Source organism: Zonotrichia leucophrys, chromosome 2 (genome assembly GCF_028769735.1).
Source record: "Zonotrichia leucophrys gambelii isolate GWCS_2022_RI chromosome 2, RI_Zleu_2.0, whole genome shotgun sequence".
NCBI classification, from domain to species: domain Eukaryota; kingdom Metazoa; phylum Chordata; class Aves; order Passeriformes; family Passerellidae; genus Zonotrichia; species Zonotrichia leucophrys.
In genome coordinates, this window is record NC_088171.1 from 58984533 (window position 1) to 59005536 (window position 21004).

The following is a 21004-nucleotide window of genomic DNA, read 5'->3' on the forward strand; positions in this document are numbered from 1 at the left end:
CCTGGGTTGTGGCATGTGTGGAATGAATGCATGGCTAAGAGTTGGGCAAGAGTGCACAGGAAGGAGAGAAAGGTGGTGAACGCACCAACAAACTGTGAGACAGGTAGTTATCAGGATTAAAATGACTAAGGTAATACAGCTTTCATGGTACTTTGGAGCTGTTACTTTATTTAATCTGCCGTTTTTGTTATTTTCCTTGTTACAAAGAACATGTAGAAGGACTCAGATTTCAAAGACTGGCTCTCTGAAGGATAAAAATACTTGAAAAATTTTTAGAATCCTTGCAGAGCTTCAATCTGAGGAAGACAGCTCATGAACTTAATTGCTATGCATTGAAGTAACTCCTTAACTGCAAGTACAATTTAAAAGGGTGTATTTTTGTCTGATGTGAAAATTCAGAAAACAGTTGCAGACAAGCTAATAATTTTTCATTAAAATATTATTTTTGTGGGCCAAAATCTACTGAAAAATATCAGGTTTGCTCTACAGTGTTTAAAGAGTTTTACTTATCTGTAAATAAAGTAAGTTTTTTGGGTTTTTTTTAACAGTACACTCTCCTATGCACCTGTAGTACTAGTAATGGATTTCAGAAATGCCTGAAGAGTCTACGACAGAGCAGCAGCTACATGGGCTACACTGGAACAGCAGTGCATCTAATGACTTGTGTTTCCTTTGCAGGCATTACGAGTGATGGCAAAAATTATGCGGGAATGCTGGTATGCCAACGGAGCTGCCCGGCTGACAGCTTTGCGCATTAAGAAAACATTATCACAACTTAGTCAACAGGAGGGGATCAAGATGTAATCCTGGATTTGCTACCGAAGAACACTGTAAAAATCCCTTTCTGCACCAGAGTGGCGTGCTAAGAAGGTTAATTGTTCTACCTCACTGGGGGAACAGAAGGATATTGCTGCCTTTTAGTACTTCATAGGAATGAACGTCACTTAGGATTTTTGTGGATGTGCTAAACAATTGTGTTGGGTCTTTCTGTGCACTATGAACCTCTTTCCCAGGTTATTGACAAAACATCATGTACTCTAGTTTCATTAATCTATAATTTTTTCATTTGGGAAATTGATAGCTGATCTTGGCTAGTTAACTGTGCTAAAAGTAGGAGGTCACTTCTAAAATGAAACTGGTTCGCTATTTTGTTCTACAGTGCATTGATGGCTCTTAAAGCAACTTTATTCCTGCCTGGTACATTGACTACTCTGAACCACTGTCTCGATTCCTTGATTCAGATTGTGAATGTACTATTGGAGTAATATTGGAGTATATACTATTGGAGCTAGCTATTAAGGTGGTGCATCTTTTGGACTCTTACCTTGACTTACAAATTGACCTCATTCAGTTGTGGGAACATAACTTATGCAACTATACTTTATACCTGATTACTGGGGGTTTTCCACTTTTTCAGAACATTACATTGCCTTCAAAATAGATTATATTACACCAGTAAGTGCCACTTTTGAGTCTTTTAATGCAAAATAGTAGGGATGTACAAAGCCTATGGTACTTTTGGTTTCAAAAATACAAGTTAAAAGTTGTTCCTTTGCTTAGCTAAGTGCTAAATCTCACTCATTGCAACAGTGAGTACATAATTGATAAAATATCTGCAATTTTACCAAAATCTGACTTTTGAAACCACTGTAGGAGTTTTAAATAGTGTAAGCTAGTAAATTCACTGTCATATTTTGTAATTGTCAAGTTATGAGTCATAATTATGTAGATTTTTTTTTTTAATCAAGTGGTACTTCTAAAATGCTTGAAGTACCTATCTACTTCAGAAAAGTAGCAAGAAAAGTAAAATGTTAAGGGAGATTTTGCTTCATTAAATAAGTATGAAAAGCATATTTTCTGTGCAGTTCTGCTGAGTCTTAAGGCTCAAAGAACAATATTTGCAATTACACAATGATTAAGTGCACCTGTCATTAGAGAAGTTATTTGGGCTTTTGTACTAGACAGTTCAAAGCTGCTTATAAGTTTTATGTGCATGTATGTTGTGTGTGCCTCATACACAAAGTGGTGAGCTAGAGAAGGTGGTGAGCTGTAGGTCTTTGGATACAAATATCAGGGGATTCCAGCAATCCTCTTCATTGTTAGAAGAACAAAGCTTATTGTGACTTGTGTTGTCGTAAGAACACAGAAGAATATGCATGGCTTTCGTCAAGATTTCCCTGAGTTTTTTAAGAGTATCGTAGTATTTTCACAAACTTGTTTAGAAATTAATTTGCGTCCTGCCCCAACGTACAACAAAAACCTGCTGTTACCAGGATATTTTTTTAATTTCAATTTTAGCAAGAGTCTGGTTGGCCTTTGGTTTCATTCATGTCCAAAACAGTAGTATTTCAGTATGCAAATGTGCTTGGTAATTAATATGCTGCCTAAGCTGCCACTCTTCAGAACACATCAGTGCCCATCTCATTACACAGCACACGTGGCAACCTTTAACTCAGCTTCCCGTTCATCCCTTGGATAGAGCCCACTGAGAGTTTGTTACCGAGAGGGTGGCAGTGGCAGGGTGGTTGCTGGCAGCAGCACAGTCGAGTTCTGTGCCCTGGTGATGTGTGGCAGCTCAAGCAGGAAGAGGAATGAGGACCAGGAAGAAGATGCTACATAGGTGACACGAGCCTTACCCAAGAAAAGCCTTAACCGTTAATTTCTGTTTATTTCTGTATTCTTACTGCTTGCTTGGAGATGAGTTTAAACTATGTCAGAATTACAGACCTTCAGAGATCAAACTGCAAATAATGAAATGCTTTTGTCAACAACAAAATGGATGAGTTTATTCTTACTGGAAGACAGTATCCAGTAGAAAAGGGAAAAATAAGAGACGTTCTTAGAAACCAATTAGGCTTAAACATACATGCAGCTGTCACACTTATGTTTGGCATTATCTGACAAGTGAGGCTTATGTGCTTCAAGCCTCTGTCAATCAAAGCCAGATTAAAAATTACTTCATGTAGGTATTTTAAATAAAATATGCCTTTGTGTGCATGGACAGTTGAGCACCACAGAGTTTTTCAGTTAAATGTTAAAAAATGAATATAACATAACTCCCAAGCCTCTCTTCTTGGCAGCCTCTCTAGCAAGTTTTATATATCTCTACAGATACTTTAAAAAAACAGGTCATCAGGAAAATAGATCAGGGTCTCCATCTAATTTCAAAGGCTTCCTAGTTAGCAATTCAACTTTTTTTGTTTTGTAACTTTGTTACATTTCAAGTTTTCATAGGTGTCCTGGGGTCCTTACCACAGATACAAAGGGTACAGGTCCTACTTCAGAAATATCAGGCTCCTGGTGTGCCTCAGATCTCTATAGTAATTTTGGTAGTAACAGAAGTGTTCACAGTATCATTAATCAAATAATTTTCATGGCTCTTTTTAGGACCCACAAAACCTTATCAGCGAAACATTTAATTTCCTAAAATATACAGAACAGTTCTGTTGCATTTTAAAGAGGATATACAGCAACTGGACAGCTTCATGGCATGCAGATGATTCTGTCAACAATATAACTGTGTGTTATATTGTATCAACCACCTGCAAATCTTCGCTCTCCTGAATTGCTCTTAGTTTGTTCAAGATTTAGCTTTCTAATAGAAGCTTGCAAAAACAAAGCACAGAAGGATGCTTGACACTGTGTTATGACCTAAGGAACTGTTTTAGAGCAACCTTATAATTCCTATTAGGCTGCAGAACAAGAAAATTGTGAATAGAGCTATATGTATCCTCAGTTCTGACACCACAACTTCAAGCTTTGTTCTTCTTTTCCATTATATGAACTGAACACCTTTTACAAAGGCTGTGTCTGTATATATTATGTAACTTTAAATGTTACCTGTGTAAGATCATATCTTATATATATGGACACAGGTACACATAAGTATTTTTTAAACTAAGATTGTAATATCACCAGATCTGCTCTTGGAAATCCAGGGGGACCAAAATATTTTAGCATTCAAAATATTAATTTTGTATCATTTCGAGTATATACCAAAACAGTTTCTGATTAATATTGATGCAAATGTTTATTGTAAATATTACATGCATTACACATTCACTTAAGTTTTGTGGATTTAATCAACTTTACATTTTAGTAGCATTGAAGCCTCAGTATGGTTTACAGACTTGTGACCAGATGGATATGGACATGGAGAACAAGGAGCATTGGAAATAGTCTGATGCTGAAAAGCCTGAAATGTCATTTTTGAAATGCTGGAATTCTTCAGGGACCCTCCAACCTTAAAAGCTGGAATTCTGGGATGTTTCTCAAGCAGACTCCAAGTATGACACACTGTCACCCTCCTATGGTTCTGCTTGTAATCCTAAGAAAGACTTTGTATATAAGTAAAGACATTGGTATCGACTGTATGGGGACATGAAGGTGTCAAATGAAGTAAGAGGCCATTTTATTTTTTCAGTAATGGCTCCGAGTGTGATTGCCATGAAATTCACCTTTTAGTTAGTTCCTTGTTTATATTGTGCCATTGAAATGATTGCAAGATGTTAATCATTTTGTGTTTAAGAAAACAAGCAAACAAAAAAAATCCCTTCACTATATCTGTTGCTTTAAACTCAAATTACCTCTTAAAAGACCAAGGTACATTTACCTCATGTGTATATAATGTTTAATATTTTTCAGAATGTTCTCCAGGTTTGCAGTTATATGTTTCTAGAAATATGGATATTGCTAAATTTACAACTTCAGTGGTACTAAGTGTATTATCTGGTGCCCCAAAACACTTTATTTTCTGTATTTTATTGTATTAGCAAGTTTGCTGCTTTGTCACTGTAGCACCTGCCCTTACATAGCTGTGTGGATACTGCCTTGTAAATTTTACTTTTTGGATGATTTGAGGATCCTGTACAGATGAGTGTCACTTTTTTAAACCTTACCAAATTGTGCATTTCCCTGACATTTCTGAAAATATGTATTGTATTTGTAGAGTATACATTTCAATGGATTGTAAATAGGACAGTAGAAGAGTGGATGCTTATGTTAAGTGCTAACACTACAGTAGAGAGATTAAAGCAGTGAAAATAAATAATTTTTTTCAAAATGCATGAATTGTCTTTCAGAACAAGAAGTTGCAGGTAGATACAGGTTTGTGTGTGATGTTCTTACCTGCTAATATGTGTGTTTATTGTGAGTTCCTTTCCTCAGAAGGAATTTCTTCTAGTACAAAAATGCTAAAAGGATTTGCTACTGCTGAGGCAATCCACCTCATGTGTGTGCAGTATGTACATAGTGCTAAAGTGCCTGTTCTTCCTTGCCTCCTGCAGTAATGTTGGTGCAGGAGCATTGCTTGTGTCTCTCATTTCCTGGACAAAATTAGTAATGACAAATTGTTCTCTCTTGATATTTGCATAAAAATAACATTTAGTCTATTTTAGTCTGTTTAGGCAGCTCAGCACCTCAGTGCATCCCATAACTGAAAGTAAAATCTGCTTGTGTTGGTGTGGAGTGTTTCTGTGCAAAACTCAGTTTCAGGCTGGTGTTACATTTCTGAAGGAAAGTGGCTATTTAGACACAACAAAAATAGAACATCTTGTCCTCATCTGAGTTTGGGTTCATCCTTCAGTTTTGACTCAGACAGAATTACCAAAAATTGTTACTTTCAGCAAGCTTTCTCCACAATGGGATGCTATAAGGTGTCCAGATAAAGCTAAAGCCTATAGCTACACCAAAATACTGTGTTCCTTTCAAATGCTTTTACAAGAGCAATGATTATTTTGGTGAGAACACATCCCTCTCCCATGAGTGGCTAAAGGAAGGCCTTTGCTACCCCTGCAAGCAACCAAAACTCAGTAAAATCCTGAATCCCTCTACTGCATTTGGTAGTAGAGGAAATGGGTGGCCTGGAACTAACATAACAATGTTGCTGTCTACCAAACTTAGTTTTCATGACGTAGTTTTCTCTATTTCAAGCTTTGAGGGCCTGAGTCTAACAACTGAAAATTCATAAACCACAAACAATTACCACAAGTAACTTAAATGTGAGGATGTTTTAGGATCATTTTAGAGGAGACACTGAATTCAGGAGATCTGCATGCTGGTTTGGATTGCAGGTCAGCATAGGGAGTGGCAGACTTTCAGCTGGCTGTTTTGCACAATATAATTAATTTTTAATTTTTAAAGTGTGGGACTTTTGAAAGAAATTGTTTTTAATACCCACTGCATCCAAAACCTACTTTCTATAGGTGCAGCATAACTAAGAGTATATAAACAAACCACTTCTCTGCAGTACCAAGTACGTTCTAGAAATTTCCTTCTGTCAATTTTTGTGACATTGGTAACTGATGCACAGTCATGTACCCAGTAATTGTAGAATAACATAAGGGTGGTCCTGGCAGAAAATATATTCCTTTTAAATAGGAAATCAGAAATTCCAAATCTCTCGCTCGGTGCTCTTACTAGCTTTTTTTATCTATGCAGCTAAGCCCTAATGTTTTTACTTGAACAAACAGTGTTTATTTTTTTGCTGAAGAAGGGTAACTGAAATCTCACACTGCAAAGCCCCTTACCAACATGATGGGCTGCTGGGGTTTTGAGTCTTGTAGTTCTGTCTTGGAGTGACTGGAGTTGTTCCATGTCTTCTGGGTTTGAAAAAAAAAGAAACATTGGCATAGCATTTCCTTTGTCAACTTGCCTGGACTGTAAATAAAATCCAGTAGTGCTCAAGAAACCTACCCCCTTAGGTCTTTCTCAGAGTTTCTTGAAAATAAGATTTAAATCCCCAGTCTCTGAGCTGAATTGGTACCTGAAATCTTTACCTCTCTTGAGAGGAAGAAAAAAAAAAAAGCCAGAGCAAACCATACTGATATGTTCCTATGCATGATTGCAGTGTTTTATTGGTATTAAAAGATTTCTCAGTAGAGATGAAGAGTCGGCATCCTCACAATGTGTTTCTAATTGGCTCAATTAGGAAAATGAGAAGAGCTCTCCCACCTGCCAGTAGCAGAAAATCTGTGTAAACAGTTGAAGAATCAGGCACATGATACTCAATTTTATAGAATATCAGATATATTTGTGTAGATTTTCAAATGAGGAGTGAAGAAGATAGGAATATGCCTTTAAATCCAAGCAAGATGCAGAACTTGTGGGATGCACAGTGAAGGAAAAAAGGACAGGGAAAAAGGGAGAGGTTTAGGTGACCTGGAGAGGAGTGAGCATGGGAAAATAGAGGAATAAAGAGATAAAAAGAGTGGGTCATATACAAATAGCAGACCAATCAGTGTGCCAGTCTGTCTGCGCCCAGCACAGCCTCTTCCTTTATTTTTAAATCCCTTCCTGCCTAAGGAACTCAGTTCTGGGGCTGCAGGGCTGTCTGAGCACAGCAGCTGGAGCCAGAGCACAGCAGGGAGGTCCTGTGGGTCTGTGGAGAAGCCAGGGGAAAGAGCAGAGTGAGCAAACTCGAGTGTCAGCAGCAGGAGTGTGACCACAGGTCACGGATGCCCACGTGTCTGCAGTGCCAGCAGTGTGGCTCCAGGCACCAGTGGCTGGAGTGGGACTGAGCCCCAGGCCCGGAGCCAGTGAGACTGGGATTGGGGCAGCTGCTTGCAGGGTGTGCGTCTGCCTCTGAAGTGGGGGTCCTTAATGTTGGCTGTTCTGATCTGTCCTTATGTTTTGGTGGCTCTGCATTACCTGCTAATGTGGACAAGCAGTTACTTGTTTTCCATGAGGATTTGTGCCCCAATGCACTGGACCAGTCCTGAGATTGCTTGCCTGGCTCTTATAGCTTGGGCAACAGAAGTTTGTACATCCAGAACTGGGCGTCACTGTTTTGATTCTTGGCATTGGTCGTCAATCCACAGGGGCTAGAAAACATCTACTTTATTACAGTATTAAATTAAGTATCTGAAAACCTAGAAAGCAAAGGCAATAAGCAACTCTGTCTGAACAAGAGCTAGTGATAAATTCCAAGTTGACTCTGTGTTGTAATAATTTATCTATTGCTCTGGACTATTGCTAATTTGCATTAATGAAATTTTCCCATTTCCTTCTATACTTTGGGTGTGGGAAACGTGTGTGTAGTTCCACTGTTCAGATTCTTAATTAGTACAGGAATGGGGTAAAGAATGGCAAGAATTCTGTGATACTACAGTTGCTGTCTAATTCTTATGTGTTTCCAAAGAGTGGAGTCAAGCTGTGTTTCTTTTGGTTTTTGCCCTGCTGTGGCTTGGACTCTCTAACCTACATGTTCCATGAAGAGAGTTTTGTTGTTAATACCAGAACAGCCAGTGAGACTCAGCTCTGGACAATTCTTCATGGCAGCGAGCTACCTTTTTCTTACCTTTGTTCAGGAAAATGTTTTGCCTATGCTTTTTTTTTGCAAAGATAACTCTTTTCCATGCTAGATGATAGAAGGCTTTAAATTATGTACTGTGAGACCTGAGCTCTTGCAGAGATCCTCATTTCCATCTATCCACGTCTGAAAGGTCCATGGACTGTTGGTCTCTTCACTGCAGTAATATTGTCAAATTGCTAATTGCTATCTCTTGCAAAGGCTCCTTGTGCAGAGGCTCTCATGATTGCAGGCATGCAGCCTCCTAAGCCTCATATCTTTGCTGGTAGAGCATGCTGATAAGCATGGCCGTTTCTCAAAACCCTTGGAAGATTATTGAACTTCTCCCTTGCTGGAGACACTCAAAACCCACCTGGACACATTCCTGTGTGACCTGCTCTAAGTGACCCTGCCTTGGCAGGGGGCTTGGGCTAGGAGATCTTCAGATCTAACAATTCTATGATTCTGTGAACTTCAAGAAGAAGGGAATATTGCAAAGAAAAACATATTACAATTTTTTTAACCTCTTCAGGCTGTGTTATCAGTATATGCAGTATGTTCACAGCCTCTCTCCTAAAGTCCATCACTTCTGGTTCTTCAAATAAGCGTGTGCTTGAGAAGGAGGGGTGGATGCTTTGCTGCCTTTACTGTCGCTGCAGTCGCTGGAGGCTTGAAGTACAATACTGAGGAAACTCATATGGTAAAATTTACCTGAGAGCTTGCATACAGATAATCTCAGTGTAATTGTACAAACAGGTAAGCCATTTTAAAGAACATTTTCTTTAATGTACAAGAAAGTAACTTGTCTCCGTTGATAATTCTACTAGTCTGAGTTCTAGGTCAAAAGCAGTGGTTAGGTTCTTAGTGATGTCTTCCTTCAAAATGATGTGTTGCTGCTGCCAGTTTTGCAGTTTTATGTAGCCAGATGTGTTTTGTTGTCTCCTCTTCCAATGATGTTGTGTTCAGCAGCTGAAAATACTTTTAAATTGTTTTTAAAAGAAATAATTTATGCTAAGGCAGTATATTTAAGAACAGATGTTTTCTTTAGACCATTTGAAACCTGGATGAAGTTAAAGAAACTTATTTGTGGTTCAACTGATAATAAATGTTTAGATATCACTGGTTTTCACATCATGCCGCTCATTTGTAGAAGCTGAATGACAGCTTGGGGATTTTTTTCATCCAGTGGATCTTCTCTGTTGGGAATAATTATCTTAGTATTTCTGTGTTGCACTTTCTGTGTATTTAGTGTTGTAGTATGGAGAAAGACAATTCCAGCACTCATCTTGCTGACTTGCTTACTTCACTCCTCTGTTTTAGCTAACACAAAATTCTTCCTGCTGTCAAGTGTTCTGAGTCACTGGCACTCAGTTCTCCATCTATCCCCACAGTTCCATTTCCTACTCCATGTCAGAAAGCTACTTGAAAAGCTGGAGGCAGTTGTTTTGGTTTAGTTGACTTGAAAAGGGTCTTTTTCTCTGAAATTTCTCAAGGTTTTCTTGCTTTTTGTACAGCCTGGCTCTTTGCTGGAGACTTTCTGAGAAATTTTACCCAGCAGTTGGATCTCCCCTTCCTTGAAGTCCTACCATGATTGTGGATGAAGGGAGAAGAATTCTCACAGACCTCTCTTGACATGAGCTCCCTAACTTGCACACCCCTGCACACAGAATACTTCACACAAGGTTGTTTTGCTTTTGCTTTGTCCCCTTACTCCTCCAGGTTTACAGGGTGAAACATCTCTGTTGTGTGCTTGAAGTTTGCAGAATAAAATATCTCTGTTGGTACAGACTGTGACTCCAGTATCCTTAATGTTCAAAACCTCTGCAAGAATTTTACACATTAAGCAGTACTAAAGTGTACAGTAAAATACAGCAAAGTGCAATGCTCTGTTTCTTCTGTATAATTTTCTGTTTAAAATAAGTTGTGATTGCAGGATTCATGGGGTGACTTACAGAAGTAGACCTCTGTATTATTTATGATGCCATCCTGGAAAATATCTGAACTCAAACTAGAAAAAATTCCTAGAAAAAATTTAATTTCCAATGAAATTGCTTTGGTGGAAAAGGAAGAGAGAGAAGACTAGAGACCATTCGGTGTTATCTGGGGTGAAAGGATCATTACCATGTTATCCCTATTTTAACTGTAAAAAGACAGCTGTTCTTGTTGGAATTTTTAAAATCTGTGCTTTAAAAAATTCTTTGTTTACAACAGCCCTTAGGAAAACCAAAAAAACAGAGGTAAAAATAGAATCAAATCAAAAGACCAGTGATGTCACTTTGAAGCTCGTCAACTTCAGTATAAACCAACGTTTCCTTCAGTGTCCATCTGTTAGACATAATTACTAAGGCAGCTACACCCTGAGATAAATATAAAACTTATGAGAAATTCAAATATTTATAGATCTGGGTTGGTTTGTATTTCTCATTTACATGTTCATACAGTCCTGGGTTATGACAATTCTTACACATAGTGACTGAGCTCCTGAAGATTCATATTTGATCAGGAAGCAAAGAGATTTAGAAGAAATTTGAAAATATTTTTTCTGCACTCCAGAAGGTTTTAGTTGCAGCCACATGCCTTATCTAAGTGATACTGGAAAAATTAGCTGGTCTGCTCAAGGCAAAGACATATTTCTGAAAAAGCAGTGGTGTTGAAGGAGCTTCCAAGACTAGCTCTGTGTGACTGATTCCTGAGGCAAAACTGCTCTGGCAGGGGTCTGGTCACTGGGGAGCCGCGTGTTTTCATGTGGTTGTTTTTCCTTAAAGTCTTGAGCACAATTGGAGGTGATGTATATAGGCCAAAGTTCAGGAAGGTGTCATCTCTCCAGTGAGTTGTTTACTGTGTCTAAGCTGGAGTGCAGGAACTTTATAAATTATTACAGATATTTTACTTATGAGTGACTGATGAGATTGTGAATCAATCCCACAAATACAGACCTGTGTGCTTTTTCTGGCTCCCTGTCAGCCTGTTTCAAACTATCTCCCTAGATGAATCCTGACATTTGGAAAGGAGGAACTACAAGTCCTTGCAAAGCATGTGACTGTGGGCCTGAAAAAGATGGTCAGACTGAAGGGACATTGCTTACCTCAGTTTTCTCAAAGTTTTCTCAGACTTTGCAGGATTGAGAGAAGAAAACAAAGCTGATTCTTAAGCAAAGGTTTTCATGTCAGGCTGTTCTCAAAGAAATGCATTGGAAAATTTCCTAAAAAGCAAGGAAGGTTTGTCTGAAGTCAGAGATGATCACAGAGAAGATAAGAGATGAGATAGTTTTCCATCACTTGGTGTTGCTTAGGCACAATTTAGTGTGGATTGATGTTTTTTTACCTGGTCCAGTACCTCCACTCAAGTAGACAAATATCCATGTATTCACAGGTGAGACAGTGAAACACACACTCTGAGAAAAAGCCTCATCTCTCTTCCTTAAGGAAGGCTTGGGAGTCATTTGACAAGCTAAAAACAATTATATCGAGAAAATCATAATAGCAAGGAACATAAGACAGGTATTTTTAAAGGTCTAATAAAGAAACGGCCATGCAAACACATAGACACGGTCTGATGAAATAAAAATTCAAAAGACATGGATATGACAAATCAAGGATGAAAATTCAAGGCTAAGAAAGTGAGAAAGAAAGAAACAAAGCTGTATCACTACAGTTCTCATGCCATCTGTGCATATGAGGAGGTGCTAGACAGAATTTTGCTGACACATCCTACTTTGAAAGCAATGTTGAAGATAACACAAGTAGTGCATTGTCTGTACTGTAATTTTTGATCTTTCATAGAGAAAATTGACCCAGAATCAGTTTGTTTTCATATGGGCTCTGAACTACAGCAACAAAACCACATGCAAACATGGCTTGTTGTAATCTGGACAGTTGGAACACGGAGATACAGAGCAAGTTCAACACTCCAGTACAGAAGAGTGACATGATAGCCACTGAAGGAGAACATACTCCATACCTAGGAGGAATGCCACGACTCTTTCTTTATACCAGACATCTATAGTGAAAGGACATAGAAGAAGCTGGAAGAGACTGATGTAGTAGATTATGTTTCTGCTGTGAATGTGGGGGAGAAGTTACTCCAGATTATTCCATTCTGTGAAATGCATTTTGCTGATGGCTTATGGGGGCCAGAAAAAAGCAGTGAGCTTTGGCATCCTGGACTGTGACGGGACTTCTTCCCTTGCTTTCACGGCACACCACAGATAACTTTATCTTGTAGCAAGTAATGCTGGGCAGCTTTAACCTTTCTGTCTGCAGACACAGTCCATGTTTTAGCCTCCCACTGCACGCTCTGATTAGCCCTGCGGTTACTCAGGAAAGGACCACATTAATTCATGTGGGACAAATGCACAGGGAAAGCGTAGCCCAGTAGTGTATCAGGGAATAAGAGCACCCTCGCTGCAAGTAGGACAATGCCAGCATTGCTAATGATTCCAGACTCCCCACTGCAACATTTATGTGTTCCTGGCTGGAAAAAGTGGGTTTCCAGTCAGGTACATTTTTGTGCATGCATGGTCTTATCATGGCTGCAATGCAGCAAAGCTACACTGTTACAGAGAAAAAAAATGATGGCCTTTGTCGGGGTCGAGCCATTTGTCGGTGAGGGGAGACTCAGACACTCAATATGAGTGATAAGCAAATTCCGTTTATTGAAAAGAGCATCAGACACTTATACAGCAAGTAATAAGCTTATGAATATTCTGTAAGCTAAGCAATCTATTGGTTAAACTATACCATCAACTCTTCCCCATTCCTTAAGGGTTACATCCCTCTTTTCTCATGTCTCTTTCACTGTTTGTTATCATACTACAGCTAGGCCCAAGGACACTGTTATCTTGCAAGTGCCGGACTTGGAATTAGCCATGGTTTTGTACTTTTCCATTTTCAAGCAGCTAAATTCCCAACACTACACTTGGATCTCTTGGGAAGGGGAAGCTTGTTCTGCCAGGAGGTCTCTCACTACTGGTGTTTTCCCTGGGTTTACGGCTCAGTCCTCTCCTGTCCTGTTCCAGGAGTCCAGTTGACAAATGATGTCCAGGACTGCATTCTCCATAAGTCAGGTTGTTGTATTTTGTTATGGCCACCACCATAATGGGAAGAACAGTGAAAAGCCCCTATTTTTAGGTACAGGTGTTTTAATTTCTATTATTCTTGTTTATGTAATTAACATACAAACTAATAAATATGAAACTACTTTCCATATGTTTGTTGTGTAATTACAAACCTGTCTGGATGCAGCAAGTGTTTTGGCATGGTTGCCATATGATTTGTTGTCTTCATGCTCTCAAGGTTTTTCAGTATTTCAATTCTGGTTTTATTACAATTGACTGTGCTATTTAGATCTAAATGGGATATTTCCTTGCCAAAAAAATTTCCTTATCTACAAAGACACAGTACCATTCTGTGCAGGTGATAACAAGCATTCATTTCTTGTAAAATATTTATATTAGTCTTAGTCTAGTTCTTTGTCGCACTTTACAAGTTTGAAGTTTGGCATCTCCCACACTTGGTTTTGTATGTGTCTTATTTACTGATAAATTAAAAAGCTTATAGAGAGGAAGAACAGATCAAGAAATCAGGTCGTGGCTGAGCATTTTGTTGTTTTTTGGTTTTTTTTTAAATTTTGTAATGCCTTTATTCTCCTGGCTGCAATACCTGAAATTTTCTGTCAATGTACATAGTAAAAGATTGGCACAAATTTAATTTTCTTCTTTGACTGTCATGTTCAGGCAACATTTATTTGTTGATTCTGTGCTCATATTTTTCTATTTCCTTAGTTTCAGTCATGAACTTGGCGGTCACATAGATAGATTCTTCCAGGTACGTGGAAGAAACAAGACAGGCTGCTATGTAATGATATCTGTCTCCATTTTATGTGGCTGCTTCATGGTAAGCTGCAACCAGAGGCAATTAATTTCTCTGCAATAAATCCTCAAGCTTCTAAAACTTCAATACCTCTATGGAGCTGGAGAAAATTTAAGTTAGGTGAAGTAAAAGCAGGTATGGAAGTGGACCATATGCTCTCTTTTATTTCTGTGTGCGATACAATACAATCCACTATTGATGCTTTTCTTATTTGTCATAAGCCCTACTGTAGCACTGCTAATTCTGTCATTTTTGGCTGTCAAAGCCTGTCACAAAATGGATCAAACTCAAATGCATCAATTATATATACACTTTAATCCTGAACATCTAAAATAAGGTATTTCTTTTCTAAAAATTGCATTTAATACTCACTGGAAAATTTCATTGATTTTTGGAAAATAAAATTTTCTTAATACTGAGAGGGGAGGAGAGGGCAATTTTAAAAGCTACCATTCAAGAATTTTTAAAGGCTGCTCTTTTTTTCAGTGATTTCTTTGTTTTAACTGGAGGAAAAAAATCTCCCTTCACATTTAGGAACTGTAGGATTGTTCTTGCACCTCAGAAAATGGCTCAACACTGCTATTTTTACTGCAAAATTCTAGTAGTTAGGTAGGTTGAGAGTTAATCATGTCTTAGATAAAAACGTAAAAGCATCAAATCAAAACACTTTGTCAAAACTTACATTATACTTCTGAAGCATTCACACCTGAATTTATAAATTTTACAGATCTTGTTACATGAGATCATTCTGCCTTTAAATGCTTTGATTCTTTTAATCTGCTGAAAGGAAGGTTGGATTTGATAGTTCCTTAGCTGGTTTTAGTGATCTGCCTATGTATGGTACCAAAACAGCCATGCCAGTACACATATGTATTTGTAGTTGGAGTCAGCATGGCTTGGGTTGGAAGGAACCCTAAGGATCACCTTGTTCCAACCCCTGCCGTGGGCACGGACGCCTTGCACTGGACCAGGCTGCTCAGAGCCCCACCCAGCCTGGCCTTGAACACTTCCAGGGATGGAGCATCCTGAACAACAAGGTTCTCTGGACAGCCTGTGCCAGTGCCTCACCACCTTCACAGGAAGTATTTTCTTCCCAATACCTGAACTAAACCTGTTCTCTTTCACCTTAAAGCCATTTCCCCCTTGTCCTGTCACTAAAAAAGTCCCTCTCCAGGGAGGAACTCTCCTGCAGGCTCCCTTCAGGTAATGGAAGGTGCTGTAAAGTCTCCTGTCTTTCGTATTGCCTGCATCTATACCATAGATGATGTACAATTGCGATTCAGTTTTAGAAGCCATCTCAGTTTCTCAAGTCATCTTCAATTTTCAAGTATTTAGCAATGTATTGTCAACAGACTAGAGGGGATTACTGAACTTAATTGTGTGACTGATTTATTGTACTTAATTCACGGAAGTAGAAGGTGGCTCTAGTCTGAGTGATACTGTGCTTTGCACAGAATGAAAGAGTTTTTCTGTTGGACTTTCAGGTTCTTTGCTTGCTTTTCTCAATAACAAACACCACCTTTCATTTTTTCATTCTTATGAGTCAGTTTAGGGAACCACTCAACTCTATGAGCTTCCTGTTCAGACCTATGAAAATAATATTTCCTGCAACTTTAATAAATTATTCTGTTGCAATTGAATTAAATCTTTTGGATAAGATCAGCACTGTTGGAAGAGAGAGAATGAGAAAAAACAGTTGCCAGCTCTACTTTCCATACTGAAGATCAAAGGCACCAGATAGCAATTAATCTTTTAACTGAGAGTGGAACTATACCTCTTATGAGTCTTACTCTTCTCCGAAATTAAACATTTTTGCTTTAGGCATCAGAGAGATGTTGTTTCATAAGAACTGAACAGCAGTAAATTTGTTTATAAAACCCATTGCAATTCTGCAGCCAGATGATCTACTGTACAGAACACTCACTTTAAAATCCTGACAATATCTCCTGCCTTTAATCTTGTTAAAAATGCTAAAAAAATGTAGACAATAATAACCAAAGCCCTTAATACATATCTACTTAAAATGTGCCCAGGCCTGAAAAGAAATATATGTCATCATTAAACACTTTTTTTCCTTTTATTTTTCTTTTTTAAGAAGAGGCCACATTGCAGAAGCTGAAAAGCTCAGTGGCAAGTGAAGAATGTTGCTGTGAGATTCTTTTCTACAAGAGATCCAAAAACTCATAATTTAAAGAAGTTGATATTTTTAGTGCCAGACTACTTCAACATGAGTGTATCCTGGTATCATTAATTCCAAGTTTAAAAGGCTGACTTTTCAGATATGTATCTCTTAATGAGAAAATCTTAGTCATGTCCTTTTAAGGTTCTCTCTAGCGGGGAAAGGGAGTTCAGTTGTACTTCATTTTTGTTCAGGTTAATAATTCACTTGATATTTCTAATAGAGAAAATAACTTTTGAAGTATCTGAATTATATGGCTTTGAAACATTTGTTTTTTACATGCCTGTAACTTTTCAGATAGTTATCTCTGGTTTTGCTCGCTGTTGCTTAAGGAGAGGCTAGAAAAGAACATGTGATATGATACAGAGGCTTTTAATTTTATTTTTTCAAATTAAAACAACAAATATTCAGGTTACTTTATATGTTATGGAACTGGAGAAGAGTACCCATTACAAATCTGTCTAATATTATTTACATTGTTTATTCACTTACTTAAATCCTAATTAAGTAAAATTTTACTTAATAAGTTGTTGTGCTGGTTTGGCTGGGATAGAGTTCATTTTCTTCACAGTGGCTGGTGTGTGGCTGTTTTAGATTTTTGCAGAGCACAGGGTTGATAATTTAGAAATGTTTTTGTTATTGCTGAGCAGGCCTTGCACAGAGCCAAGGCCTTTTCTGTTTTCCATACTGCCATGCTGGCAATGAATGTGGGGGTGCTTGGGAGGAGACACAGCCAGGAAAGGTGAAGTGACCCCAGCTGACCAGAGGGATATTCCAGACCCCACAACATCACGGTCAGTAAATATAGTGGAGGGAGGAATGAGAAAGGGGGGACATTTGGAGTGATGGGTGTTTGCATCCCCAATTTGTGACATGTGATGGGGCCCTGCTCTCCTGGGGATGGCTGAACACCTGCCTGCCCATGGGAAGCAGCGAATCAATTCCTTGTTTTGCTTTGTTTGAGCACATGGCTTTTGGTTTTCCTGTTAAACTGTCATCCTTTCAACCATGAGTTTTCCAGCTTTTACCCTTCCAGGTCTCTCCCCAGTTCTGTTGGTAGGGCAGTGAGAAAGTGGCTGCGTAGGGCATGGCTGTTGGCTGGGGCTAAACCAAGAGAGCTGTTGAAACAGAAAGAAAAGTGCTCTTTACAATAACACCAAGAAAGAATTGATTTCATAGAATACAACTCTTACTGATCAATGAGTTCATAGTCATTGGCACAAAAAATACCATTTGACAAGGAACAAGGAATGCGCTTTGATTTTTTTTTTCTTAAAACAATACAAGAATTAATTAGTAGCTCTACTGATAGGCTTATCAATCCACCCCCGCTATATCAAATTATTTTCAAATGCAAGCATAGTAACACAAGTTAATGAGAAAAATTTCCTTTTTTTTGGTTTCATTGCAGACATGACATCAAGAAATTTCAGTAGAAATTCAGCCTTACTACTACGAAACTGAGTCACTGTTTAACTACATGCAGTTGGTAATTTATAACTGTTTAAGTTTTTTACTTTTTGTTGCAAGTGGTCTTGTCTATCCACATATTAAATTATTTGGACCAGAGGGTAAACCGGCAATAACACATAGGCACAAAAAATAAAAATATCTTCCTTAATTGTGCCACTGCATTGCTGACCTCAGTAAGTAATGTTCATTGTTTGAAAAATAATCCTTTTGATGACAAATTCTGAATTAAAAATAACCTCTCAAAGTTAATAAATCTGCTGTGAGGAATGTGTAGCATTTATTGGACATCTCACGTTGTGTACAAAACACTCAATGGTATTTCATTTCAGGAATAACAGACCAATCTCATCAGGAGTCCTACTACCTTAACTCTAATACCTCACAATTGATAAGACGTGGCTAAAGATTCATTCCCTTGTACATGGAAAAGGTTAAACAGGATAAAAAGACTGTGATGAAATCCTCAATGTCTGTTCTGTTGCATTGTACTTCCCAGAAAAATGTAAGTTTTTTAATTACAAGTGCTGATGGCTGAGGTGATTATAGTTATAGAACTGTTTACTTCAGAAGAACATATAACACAGGTCTGAGAAAGCACAGTGCAGAAAATACATAGTTGAATAAAATTATCTCAGTCTCAAAAAACATAATCTATTTAGCTTTCCACACTTATGCAGTGGTTTATGTGTTTTAATGTAGGACATGGCAAAATTAAATAATATTCCATTTACAACTTACATTAATTATTTTAAACAACTATTAAATTGCTTAAATTAAATAAAATAAATTTAAATACTTTTGTAACAATTCAAATTATTCTTAAAATAATTGTTCAATGATTTTATTATGTAATCTTAAATGTCAAGAGGTGAAAATCAGGAAGGTTTTGAAAAAGCATCATGTCTAAAGGCAGTTTAGATTAAGAGTCTTTTTTAGTAATATTTATTATTTACTGAGAAGTTATCCTTGCTGGGTTTCTGCTTTGTTTCTGCATCATGGTTTTTATACTCAAAGCACAGATTTTTGCCAAGATTTACTGCTGTCAGTCATACACTCAAGCAGCTGCAGTAGCAGCAGAGAAAGGAAGGGATATATAACTAATTTTCTTGAAATTAATTATACGCTGTCTTTTGTCACCTTTTTCATAGTATCTCTAATTCCTCTGTGTCTGATTGCTAGAACAGACTGTTTTCATTAGCTCTTCTTGAAAAAAACCCTTGTGGAGCAGAGTGGTGATGTCAGGAGGTCGCTACAGTGGTTGTGGATACAGCACTGCAGCATAGGGGGAGTGTACCCAAGGCAAGAGCAAACAGAATTTCTCCTGCAAATACATGGTAAAAACTATCCTCAATTTCTGTGTCCTTGGAAGCATTTGAGGCCATAACACCTATGATATGTAATCCCAGTTTGTTTCTACTACATCTTAAAATACGAGAAGCTGTAACGCAGAAAATTGGATAGGAAGTAAGGAATTTGGACTTTGTGCTAGAAAGGGATGAGAACTAGGAGGTTTTGAAGGTGGGAGATGGGTCTTGACATTTAGAAAATGCCTTCAAATGAAGACCATTTCCTAGAGATGAAACAGTTTTGTTTGTGCTGTCTTTTGAGGTGATCAGGTCTTATTCAGAGATTGAAAATGAATCTTTTGGGTTTTAATGCCCAGAAAGGCTGAAAAATCTCAGCAGCTTGATTTGTTAGGTTTCTCTTCCAGCAGACACTTAAAAGTGGTCACTGGCAAAGGATCAGCCGAAAGAAGGGTGCTTCCAGCTGCTCCAGATTTGTCCATGAGTACTTCAGAACTGTAGGACTGTGTGGAGATTCAGGGGGGAAAAAAAGCCTGAAAAAGGTTCTGGAAGTCATCAAAGCTTTCATCCTCCTCCCAAGGGAGAGAACCCTTACCCATGTGCTTGGTAAACATTTTCATAGACTATTTCTGAAAGATTTGCCAGATTGTTTCTGGTGGATATTCTTCAACTTCCCTAGGCTATACATTCCAAAACTACACTAGCCTTATCTTTAGAAAAGTCTTTTTTGTCCAACCCAAATTTTCTTTGCCTCTGTTCTGGTGAAGGAAAATAACACATGTATGCCACCACCCATCTGCAAAAAATACTTGTTGACTCTTGCTTGCTGTCGTGGTGCTACTCAAAAATAATATCAGATGACTGATTCAGGATGTTTTATTTTTCCCCAAACAATCAAAATAAAATGATTGGTATAAAATTTCCTATTTCTTTCCTTTGCTCCTCTTCAAAAGAATCACTGCCCACTATCCCAATCTTTCACTACATTCCCAATCCTTCACAAGCTACCAAAATAACACCAAGTCCCAGCATTGCTTCAGCTGGGCTTTTTAATTCCTGTGATGAGCAACCCACCCTGAACTAATTTGAAGACAGCACTCTACTTGTCTCACTTTTACTCACTGAGCAATACAGTCAGACAGCTATCAACTTCTACAAGTTTGGAATTAATTACTTTCAACAGTTTGGAATTAATTACTTCCAGTAATTTGAGAATTGGAGCTACATAATTCTTATGGTCCTTTTCAGCCCAAGCCAATCGGTGATAATGTCAAGGTTTAATTAACACAGATGAAATAATCTGCCACTTCCTATGAGAGCATTTCTGCTTTGCTGTAGCACTTCAGCCTTTCTATGTCTCTGATTTGGTATTAAACACGTAATACTGATCAACCGAATGTGATAATGCTAACTTCAAATATATATGAATTAAACTTTCATTTTGAAGTACATTTACCCTAATTTTGGGCCTTGCATTTACCCATTCCTGGAAAAAGAACTGATCAGATGTTGGAAACAATCCTAGACTTGGCAGAAAATGGTACATGGCAAAACTTCTGGACAACTCAGTTTTGGCTGATGACTTTAATGCACATGAATGCATTGGCATGTGAGCATTTGCTGTTATTCTATGAGCAGTAACAAGAACATTTAGTAATGGTGAGACAAAAATAAAAGGAAAATGAGAGTTTTTCTAAATCTGTAAGTAAAACTAGGGATGCCTTGCCACTTGTCAGTGCTCTAGTGACTAAGTAGCAATACTAGAATTGCAGTACTAATACAAAAATCATGTGTCACAATAATAAACAGGATCAAAATAGCAAACAGTAACTTAGCCAGCCAGAAAACCCACATGCCTGAGCCCTCTGCTCCCTTACCTGCACTGCACCTG

General features: G+C 38.1%; 1 protein-coding gene across 2 annotated transcripts in view; it reads left to right on the top strand.

Annotated features, from left to right (window-relative positions):
• The window catches only part of TGFBR1 (transforming growth factor beta receptor 1), a 39627-nt gene extending 29552 nt beyond the window's left edge, over window positions 1-10075 (top strand). Inside the window, exons 9-10 of one of the 2 annotated variants that reach the window (XR_010439153.1) lie at window positions 679-9043; window positions 9802-10075. Coding sequence is in view for 1 of the 2 variants with exons in the window: in XM_064705114.1 (XP_064561184.1) it covers window positions 679-804 (126 nt within the window). In the remaining variant the exon portion in view is untranslated. Of the gene's footprint in view, window positions 1-678 lie in introns of both variants that reach the window. The other variant, XM_064705114.1, reaches the window with a different exon arrangement.
• Window positions 10076-21004: the final 10929 nt, after the last annotated feature.